The 10182-nt window shown below is 55.7% G+C and overlaps 1 protein-coding gene across 1 annotated transcript; it reads left to right on the top strand.

Annotated features, from left to right (window-relative positions):
- The first annotated feature begins 468 nt into the window (after positions 1-468).
- CSUI_002215 (lipase) lies at positions 469-8848 on the top strand. The gene is made up of 7 exons (XM_068062417.1): positions 469-2604; positions 3527-3907; positions 4457-4890; positions 5232-5540; positions 6174-6314; positions 6668-6977; positions 7842-8848. The coding sequence occupies exons 1-7, from the start codon at positions 963-965 to the stop codon at positions 7991-7993; spliced, it is 3369 nt and encodes a 1122-aa protein (XP_067925614.1). The 5' UTR covers positions 469-962; the 3' UTR covers positions 7994-8848.
- Positions 8849-10182: the final 1334 nt, after the last annotated feature.

Raw genomic sequence — 10182 nt, 5'->3', positions numbered from 1 at the left:
GGCAAGTGTCGTGCAGGCCCCGCGCGGTCCAGGGAGGACTGAGCGGTTTTGAAGAACACAGAATATAAAGTCTTACACTAAACTGGTTTAGGGTGAGGTGCAGTGTCGTGCTCAACAAATAGCAGAGTCACTTCTGTCTTACATTGATTCCGTGATTGTGTCATCCACGGTTGAGGCTGCTGGGCATTTGGGGCCACCTGTTACTGGCCGAAGTGGATTCAGGAGAATATGTTCGGTCCTCACAACGTCTTTGCGAGAAGACGCCGTGCTCTGCCACCGGGAACGGGTGTAATATAAACTCCTAAGAGCTGAAAAAGAAGCATCTGCTCATACAGCATTCCAGGCAAGGTAAACGCGTCCTGGCATAAGCCACACCGCCCGGTCCGAACATCGGAAGGTTCCCTGTGACGTGTTTGCAGAGGGTCGTCGGCGGTCAGTTGCCCCGGCGCCGAAGCGTACAACGTGCGCTGCTGGTCTCGGCAAGGCACGCGGAGAACAAGCCGCGTCGGCCACCACATTCTCCTGAGTCCACGGCGGCCAGTAACAGGTGGCCTCAAAAGCCCAGCAACCTCCACCGTGTATGATACAGTCACGGGCCCATGTAAGATTGAGGTGACTCCACTATCTGTTGAGCAGGACACCTGTACCTCACCGCGTGTCCGCGGGGCGCTCGCGGCCGACTCGACCTCATGCATCGAGACGGATCGCGGTGGGAACGGCCTACGCAGCCTGCCCCTGCTGCGAGAAACTCCGGTCCCCTGATCCCGGGTCGTACGGACTTGAATTTGCCCCAAACACGAGAATCATGCAAGAATGGACCTTCACAATTAGATATGCTTGGGGAACGACCGTGTTGCCTTGAGTTTTTCGAGCTGCCCTCCTCCGCGTGAGTCGCGGCAGGCGTGTTTGTCACGGACATTGGAGTGCTCGAAAGAGACGGGTCACCGAACCACGCTCAAGTCATGACGGGGCACACGCTTGTCCGGATGGAGCTAGCGAGCTGTAGGCCCCGCCGTAAAATTGTCTCTCTTCTCCGGGTTCTTTTCTTCGTGATAATTCCGAGCTGGAGTCCCTTTACTGTAGACAGGTTCACCGGGCTCTGGCTTTCTCACGTCGGTGTTGTCGCCGGACTCCCACGCCAGTCTGTTCCACCCAGTCGTAGAGAAGCTTCTGACGTCAGACGAAAGGACCCCGGAGGCCGTCTCCATGGCGGCTCGGCCGGGATCCGCGGGGAGAAGCTGGCAGATGGGACTGGGCCGGGAGGGTTGCGTCCGGAAAAACAATCTGCCTCACAGAACGTACGACAGCTGGTAGAAGACCAAGGATTGAAGGAAAAGGATGGGTACGATGGGGGCTCGGATGCTCTGGTCAAGATGCGACAAGGTCTTGACAAGGTGGGGAGCGAGTCGCCTTCAGAAGCAGCCACGCCGCTGCCTTTTTCTGAGCAGCAGGGCTCCGTAGTGAACCCTACCACTGGAGCGCCACATCGGAACGGACACGAGAAAAGCGCACTCTCTGTCTTGCCAGCTGAGCAACAAACGAAGCAAGAGACTCATCGCGTCTCCGCTGTGAGTACCATAAAAGAAAATCAGTACCAGGATTCCACTGACAAAGGCGACGAGTCTTGGATGCGCATACTCTATGGGGATGCGTACGAAGCAATGCTCCGAGAGACGGCCAGACTGGATGACAGGCCCCTCGTCGGCCCTGGTTCCCTGGCTACTCATGCGGCAGGCTGCGACGGGAAAAGTGGAGAGGGACACCAGGAAGACGAGCAGGCTCGAGAGCTAGCAGCGGCACTGTCCGACGAGTCTGCCATCGCGCATGCCGCAACCTGTGCCGCGAGGGCGGCCCTGAAGGAAGGCCTTAGGGCGGAGGTCTCCGAAGAAGGGCAAGGCGAGGAAATGGCCTTATTTGACGACCCAGTTTCCCAGTCAGAGGGCTCGACCGCAGCAGCTCTTCACCCGAATGACACTGATAAGAGGGATGCGACGGAAGCGACACAGGCAGGGGCTGCAATCGCAGTTGAAGCATCTGCTGCTTCGGCAAGCGCAGTGTGGGTACCTGCGAGCAGGAGTATGGCGCCGTCTTGGTGGGCACTTGAGGAACAGCCGAACGAGCCCGGTTCCCCCGCTGCTGCCCTCGCGGCTCTTGACGGGATCAAAACTCGGGATACTGAGAATAAACTGGTGGCAGTGACAGAGTTCCACGACATGCGCTCAGTCGGCATGGTACTCTCGGCAAACGTTGTGGCCTACAGACACCAAGTGGCGTGCGAAGGCTTCTACAACACTATGATATACATGAAAAAAATGCCCTCACTTTACGGGCTTGTCTGCAGCTTGGGCCGTCTCACGGCGTTCGCTGAGAAGGCCGCTCTGGTGTTGAAGTTGCCTGTGCGCTCCAGGTTCGTCAAGGCGCTTTCTCGAATAAGTTCGGCTGCCGCTGCGAGGAAGCACGTGATTGAGCTGTCCTTGGCAATACGGAAGCATTTTGACGCAGTCGCTTCTAGGCAGAACACACTCAACTTGGGCCTGCTGCTCAATATGGTCATGGAGGAGTCGACACACCTGCGCCCGTTGTGTGCAAGTTTGATCACTGTCCGTAAGTCTTCACATGTCGGAGCTCAGCTTCATTTTCGAGATATGCACCGCGACGAAGTGGTGACTGCTGTTCACGGGTGTCTTACGTTCTTCGCAGAGGATCCGGTAGATACGGCAGAAACGGGTGTAAGACTGAGGCGGGTGTGTGGGGACAAAGCTGCGACGGGACAGCGGTACTCCGATACTTGTATACTTGTAGTGGGCGCTGTCGTACAGTCCAGTTTCGTGCGTTTCCAAGTCCTGAGAGGCACTGGAGTTTTTTGTGTCCAGCCGCCCCATAATGCTGCTGCGCCTACGCCTCTCGCAGTCTGACGCATTCATCAATCTAGCACACGCGGGCCGTTCTGTGTTAGTGTGTGGAGGCCCGTGTCCGCTGCAAGAGAGAATACAGGACACGGTTGTACCAGCTGTACACCCGTGTCTCTCTCGCGGATGCGCCCAATGTCCAGGGATCGTAGATGGGCCCAAGTGGTCTGCAGACGCTCTGGCGCTCAAAGGGTGAGCTCCGCCCGTATCAGTCCACCCTTCGACCGACCGAGCCCCATTGTGCAGAGTTTTTGGTGCGGCTGCACACTTCAGGACTGGCCTGGGATTGGACGTGGATTGTTGTGTGGGAGGAACCAGCCATTGAATTTCTGTTTGACCGGGGTAGTTCGATTCAGCGTGCGGCTAGCCGGACCCGAACCGAAGTTCTCGACGGCAATGATTTGCTGGTTATGACACAGGCTCCGACGAGCTTCTATCACGTCGAGAAGCTTCTGGTTGCGAGACACTTGCAGCCGTCTCCTTGCGTAGTTCGTGTCGAGCTGACGGAAGCGTTAGGGGCTTAATACTTGGGAGCCAGACGCTCAACAGGCTCTGAACTTGCAGGCTTGGAACTTTCACTTGCTTGCTGCTTTGCTGTGCTGCTTTCATGTCTGTAGTTACGGAATGTGCCGCCACGATGCCTTACACAAGTCTAAAGGAAAATGGATTCGAACTTGTCCCGCGTGACAAGACGCCTCGCTTTACAGTGTTTGACCGCTTGAATGAGGAAGGCGCGGAAGTGCTGTTGCCAGCAGAAGCACCGGTGGCGTTCAGCGCGACCGTCCGCCCGCCTCCGACGACTGAAGAAGGGGTTGCAGACGAGGAACGCTGGAGACAGCCCCTGTACGAAGCACTTACTACGCTGTGGTTCTTTTCTATATACATGTATCACCTGGGTGATCTCTACGAAGACAGGTACAAGTTTGAGGACCGCGACAACATCTATCCCCGCCCCTGGACGATCAGCTACCTAGGAAGCCCCCTGTGGACTGAGTGGGGTAGGTCGCTGCACTGCGTGCCGGACGCGGCAATGGACAGACAAACAGAGTTGGGGTGTGTCTTCAATACACGAACGTGGTCCTTGGTAAGGTACGCAACAGCCGCTCCAGCAGGGCAGCTGGTACTCACGCGCGATGCGACGCAGCTGCAGCGGGTATCCTCCATGGATGGTGCGCCGTGCCTCCACTGAAACGTGCCTTGCCTTCGTACTCTGACAGCGTGCAGACCGAAAGCTGACGGAAAGCGGCAGGTGCGGGGCTTCGGGGTGTTAATGCTGCGGCTCGCCTGAGACACGGCGGGGCGCTGATAGTTCCGGAGTTTGCGGTTGGCGCTCGTTTGGTGTCTTGTAGGCTGCTATTCAGTTACGATTCCACTGCGAAAACAGCTGCAGGGCAGGCTTGTATTTCAACTGTCAAATGTCTGTGGGACGCGGGCTCGTGCTCGTTTTTGTAGTCCTACCTGTTCGGCTGTACAGCCTTTGGTCGCGTTGCGGATGAGGTCCAATGAGTTATGCCGGGCCTGGTGCGAATGCGCCTGACGTTGTGCAGTCCCTTTCCACGACGCTGTTGGGAACCTCTCTCCAAAAGGCGAGGAGGCAGTGAGGAAGTACAGACTGAAGACAGGATGGCGCCGGCCGCCCATGGGAATACACAAGCGTCTGTACGTGGATGTGGGACCGGATAGCCCCGGTAAAAGACCCGGCGTGTTGCGGCCCTACAATGTGGACAGATGCGAGAGGGACTCTACTTTCGCCCAGACGCATGCGACGCCCTTGCTAGTGCTTTTGGAGAGGCGCGTGGAGGAAGGTGCACCCCGGGTTCCATCCGAACGGCCAGGAGAGTTTTCCGAGCCGGACTCTGGTGTGGCCGGACCAGCAAAAGGCGGGGACGCACACGACAACAGCCAAGCAAGGGCACACTACCAAGGCAAAATGCATCGTGCAGATGCAATTTGGATTTTCCGGGGAACTTGCACTCCGAAGGTTAGCGGGTCCACCAATCCAGTGCTCGCCTCGTCTCATGGACTAGGAATTGGCCAATGTGAAAACTAGACCGTATCCCTTCTACGCAGCCGGACGCGACTCAGTCAGTCTCTGCTGCGCACCAGGAAGTAGGAAGGTGTTCCGCCATGTGCCTTCTCGTAAGGAGGCGCTCACGTGGTTCAGGCCAGGAAGATTGAGGGTGTCGACGTGAGCTTGTCGAAAAGCGTACTACGTGCAAAAAGCCTCTGTCGCGCCCTGGTTGATTTGCACGTATACAGACGCCGCGATAAAGAGCTTCAGGAGCTGGAAGCTCGCGTGTTTGTTTTTGTTGTGGTTGACAGGAGTGGACGCTCAACAGTATGTTCCAGGCCATACAAGACCCTATTTTCTCTGAGAGGGGACTAGTCCACCAGGGCTTTTCCAGCCTCTTTCATCAAAGTGCACGCCGGCCCCTGACGCGGTTTGTGGCCCGCGTGTCACAGCTGGCGGCGCACCGCTCAGCTGCCAACCCGTACGTCGTCGTCGTCACTGGCCATTCGCTTGGAGGCGCTCTTACTCAACTTGCGACCTGGTTCCTCGCACGAAATCTGAAGTCCTTCGTCGAGTCCGGTCAGATCGTGGTGTACGGTGTAGCATTCGGGTCGCCTGCAGTAAGTCGACGGCTCTTTCCGGCGGCAGATGCGACCGGGCGACTGACCTGGGCTAGCTGCGGTTGTGCTGTTTTTTTTCATGTGTTGCCGACGGGGCTACATCCCAGATCTGACTCAGCCATCTGTGTCAGCCAGTGTGGAGTCTCTGCGCAGCTCACAAAAAAGAGAGAAGCGGTGACTCGCTGTGTAACACAACCGACTGAGGTGCCCTACCACTGGGACGCAGTCGTAAGGGTCCCAGTGAGGCGTAAGCAGCGACCCACGAGAATGGAGAATGCTTCTCTTCAACGACGGTCGCTTTCTTCTGAGCTGACATTAGCAGTTGCTCCGCAGGCGTTTGATCCACGCGTCTGTCGGTTTTGAACTGCTAAAGAGAGGGAACCATTGTATGCTATCGCGACTCCAACAGGAAATCTCAACAGGAGAATTCATTTTTGAGCGCATGGCGTTCTTCTTTGTGTCGAGCTGCACGATGCTCAACCACACAATGAACTCTATCCACTGGGAACTTTGCCTCAGATTTTGCGTGCAGCCGCCAGTACCCTCCGGTGTGCGAGTCTGGGTGTCGCGCGTGTTTCCGGCACTTTGGGATGCACTCGCGAGTGTATGTCTCCGATGCGCTGTTGCTGACAGGTAGGCGATGTGGTGGCTTACCAGGAGATTGAGGAGTGTGGCGCTAGAATCATCCGAGTCCGGACAGATTTAGACCCCGTGCCCTTCCTGGCTCAGACGCATGGCATTTCCAAAATTAACAAAGACAAAAACGAGGTCGTGGTAAGCAGCGAGGAGTGCTTTCAGGTTTTGCATAGCGAGAGGTGGGCTCACACAGACAGCAGAGGAAGTGCCTTTATAGAGTCAGGTGGATATGCGGCTGTCGATGACAGCGGTGGAGAGTGTAAGCTCCGAGGAGAGTCACGTGCGCGTAGATGGGGGAGCCTGGACAGAAATCCCAGCGACATTACCGGCCCGGGGACGGCGAACCGTGTCGCTACGTCCGGACAGAAAATCAGGGCTCTCACAAAAATGTGCGGTATGCATGGTGCGCTCCGTGAGTAGACGGGACCTGCTTGGTCCAGGTGGCATTTTCCTAACTTCTCGAAAGCATTTACTCTGTGGATTGCGTACAGCTCCACGTGAACGACATGAGCTCAGTGAATTTGTGGAGGCCGGATGGAACGCTGGAGTACACAGGGCTTGTATGGGTTCTAGACGCGGCCCAGCCATTCCGGAAACGCAAGAAGCTGCTGCGATTCTTCGCGTCGCGGTCGGCCAGTCATCTCGTGCGCACTTCACTGAATCCGCTCTGCACGCATCTGCAGTTTCTGGCGTGTGCCCTCACCATAATGAGCGGCAAGTACACCCAGTACGGATGGGCGAGTCTGTGTGTATGCCCTCTGCTCACGTCGTGGCCCTTATTCCCGGCCATCTTGACTCCTGGTACGCTTGTCGAGTGCCGAAAGTTTCTAGAGCTAAGAATGTAGATTGTTGGCATTGTCGACCAGGATTAGTTAGGGAGACAAACGTGGTGAAACCACTGTACGCCTCAAGCCCTGATCGGTATTCCATCTCTGGTGACTTCTGTAATACGTGTGTTTATCAAGATACTGCATAGCACGTAGGTGTTCTGCATTTATTTTAGCCCATATGATTCGAGGACCGTACCATAGTAGTTACAGCTATATAGCTACTGCGTGCTTGTCTGCTATCAATTTTCCTTATCACTTCGGTTTTTTACTTGGTATTGCCGTATTCCGCGAGGTACCTGGGTATTGCTCTAGCCATTCAGTGGGTGCCTGTACATGCGGCTTCAGGTCGGCGGTTGCCGGTCAAGACTAATGGACGCGAGTCCGGTCTGCGCCTCTCGGCCACCACGCTGAGCACCACGCCTCAGAGGCCCTTGCGTATGGGTTGCAGAGGTCTGGCTTTCTTGTGTGGTGCATATCTTCACAAGCAGCAGGGGGTATCGTAGTGTATCTGCATTGGCGGCCACGCAGCAACAACGAGGAGCAGAGCTGAAACCTCGAGACATTAGTGGGCGCCTTTGTGCCAGGCACGTTGGCAGTACTGGTGTGGAATCGCATTTGTTCAGCCGAGCAGTACTGGCCGGGCTGTGGAGAGGCACGGCCCTGACGGTCAACAGCTACTTTATGCATGTGGGCGAACCTCGTGTTTGTGAAGCTGGCCACCGGAGCCGACTCGATATTCACGGTGGGGTTCTAATCCACTGCCCTTTCTGTCTGGCTACCCTGCTGTGTTGCGCCGGCGCGCCAACTGTTCTGTGTCACGTGCTTGCGTCTCCAGAGAGTGAGTTCGAGGCAAACCGCGTCCATACTGAAGTGATGCCTGCCGTCATGAAACGACTCGAGCACGCTATGAAGGACAAGGAGAAGTGGTTGCAGGACAAGCTCAATGAACTCAAAGCCGAGAACTTCGGTAGTGCCAGCCGGTTATAGCCGCGGATGGCCAATGCACTTTATAGTGCAGACGTCCTCCACAGGGTTCCGTAGTTATAGAGAGTGGTGAAGCTGTAGGCCTATACACGCTAAGTAACTGGTTGCGACGCAGCGGCGCTACGGAATGGAAACTGTGCAATGGGCGCCGAATCGGCTCACATGCAGTACGTGACCAGCATTCTCGATTTGAAAGTGGAAGGAAAGTTCGCACAGTCCGCACTGCGCGTTACACGTCCGCGCATAAACAAGAAAAAGGGAGCGTTATGCGTTCAATCAAGAACCAACGGGGAATGTAGCTGTCGTTTCCCAGGGTGTACCTTGAAGCCTGTGGATTAGCACAAACCCCTTCAGGCGCATGATCGCAGTCGGAGCGTGTGTTGAAGACGGTCAAGCGGTCCTAGCCTGCCCAGTGCAGTTGCGTTCGAGAGAGAGAAGTATTTGTTAGTACAAGTGAAAGAGGACAGCCCGCTTGGCTGAACCTGCCTTGTTCGGCATGGGTGAGAGCTACAAAGGTTGCCGGAAGTTTGCATCATTGTTTTTTGCTCGCATTGCGAAGCTTTTTGCCTGGCACCAAAGAGGCGCTTTTTTTGTGCTTTCGTTAAATTTGTGGTGCAAGCCTTTGCTGGGACGGTGTGCCTTTTCTTCCGGTGCCGGTGCCCAAAATTCCGCAGGAAACCGCTACGGATCTGCCGATTCCTCTGAGCTGATTTTCGACGGCTGTTCACAACTGTGTAACGAGCTGAGGCGTCAGGTCAGACGATATGTGCACGTGTCGTCTTCTGTTGTCGTCTGCATTGTCGAGAGAAAGGATTTTTCTCGTTGTGACTGTGCGATGACGGCTTTCTGATAGAGTTATTCTTGTTGACTTAAGGAGTTAGCCAAGATCTGTGTATGTGCTTGTCGGGCCCGCAGGTTTCGGGAACAGGTAGTTGTTGTAGGTGTCGGCGGTTCGACCTAGCGTTCTCGCTCTCTGGTGCGTTTTTGACCAGGGTTGAGTATGTCCACTCAGAGCAGCCCCCCCCTCAGGAGGCCGCCTACGGATGAAACACAGTGTCCCTACATGCGAGTAAACCCAGTGGGTCCGCGCCCGTGGGGCTGATCCTGTTGAGCCGATCGACACTGAACATTTGCTTACTCAAGGCAGGGCGCATCTTGTATGGCCCGACTAGATCCCGACGTCACTTGTCCTTGTCTTCCTTAAGGCTCGAGCCCCTCAAGACTGAAGCATCCCTACAACGCAGTAGGGCAGCTAGTGGTGCCACGACATCACCGAAGCAGAGCTGCCTGGACTGCGTCTTGCTAATTAGGTATGAGCTTTTTTCTAGACGATAATCATTTTTTCAAGCACTATTGCGCTTATTATAAATTAACGAGTGAACTGCAAGGGAACGCGTACCTTACTCGCGCTTGGTGTTACCGCTGCACCGGGATCCTGCGCGACGGCGCCCGTTTAATTCCTACGTCGATTGCAGCCGCCCGGAGCAACGCCAGTGCGGACTGACCAGCGATAGCTACGCAAACTACGCGGACACACTGGTGTCTTACTTCTTGTTACTCGTTTCCTCGCAACGAAGAAAGGGGCGTGCGTCAAGACACTACACTGCGAGATGAAATGTGATCAGCGCGCCAAAGATGTGCGCGGGCCCGGCCTGTCCCCTCAGCTAGGCAGCAGCCCAAGGCCAACCAGTCAGATCATCATCCGCCCTTCAACCCAGAGGCTCATAGCGAGGCCGCCTCCGGCCGGAATGCTCACGCGGGCCACGTTCTGATTCAGTGTCTCGACCGACCATGCAATTGCAGCAAACAAAAATTGTCAGTTCGAAACTGCGAAGTAGCCAACGAGCGAAAATGTCAAACAGACCACGTTCCTAAACAGACAAACGTAGACTGTAAGGACCCGACTTCTCGGAGGAGCCCACGGAAAGCTGAACTGGACTTGGCTGGGCTTGCGTTGCCCAGCATCTTAAGTGATACGAGATGCTCTACAGCAGCCTGGAAGACAAGAAGCGACTTCTGGTACCGTTTCAAAAAGCATGAAGACCACTGAAAGCACTGGCAGTACAGGCTTTGCTTCCAGAGATGACGATCTGTTCTGCCCCAATGCCCCTCTCGGACAGGGGCCGCTTGTCCACTCACTAAACCCCAACAACGAACAATGCAGGTACGAAAGCAAAACACGTCCCCCTCCA

Source organism: Cystoisospora suis, assembly GCF_002600585.1.
Source record: "Cystoisospora suis strain Wien I chromosome Unknown contig_926, whole genome shotgun sequence".
In the NCBI taxonomy this organism is placed as follows: domain Eukaryota; phylum Apicomplexa; class Conoidasida; order Eucoccidiorida; family Sarcocystidae; genus Cystoisospora; species Cystoisospora suis.
The sequence above is the reverse complement of the archived record's forward strand: the minus strand, read 5'-3'. Positions and strand labels throughout refer to the sequence as shown.

Bases quoted from the DNA above. Each gene is read 5' to 3' on its own strand.
- CSUI_002215 (XM_068062417.1), top strand. From the start codon at position 963: ATGACGGGGCACACGCTTGTCCGGATGGAGCTAGCGAGCTGTAGGCCC. The intron at 2,605-3,526 runs GTAAGTCTTCAC...TCATGTCTGTAG, and splicing joins TGCAAGTTTGATCACTGTCC to TTACGGAATGTGCCGCCACG. The intron at 5,541-6,173 runs GTAAGTCGACGG...TGTTGCTGACAG, and splicing joins TAGCATTCGGGTCGCCTGCA to GTAGGCGATGTGGTGGCTTA.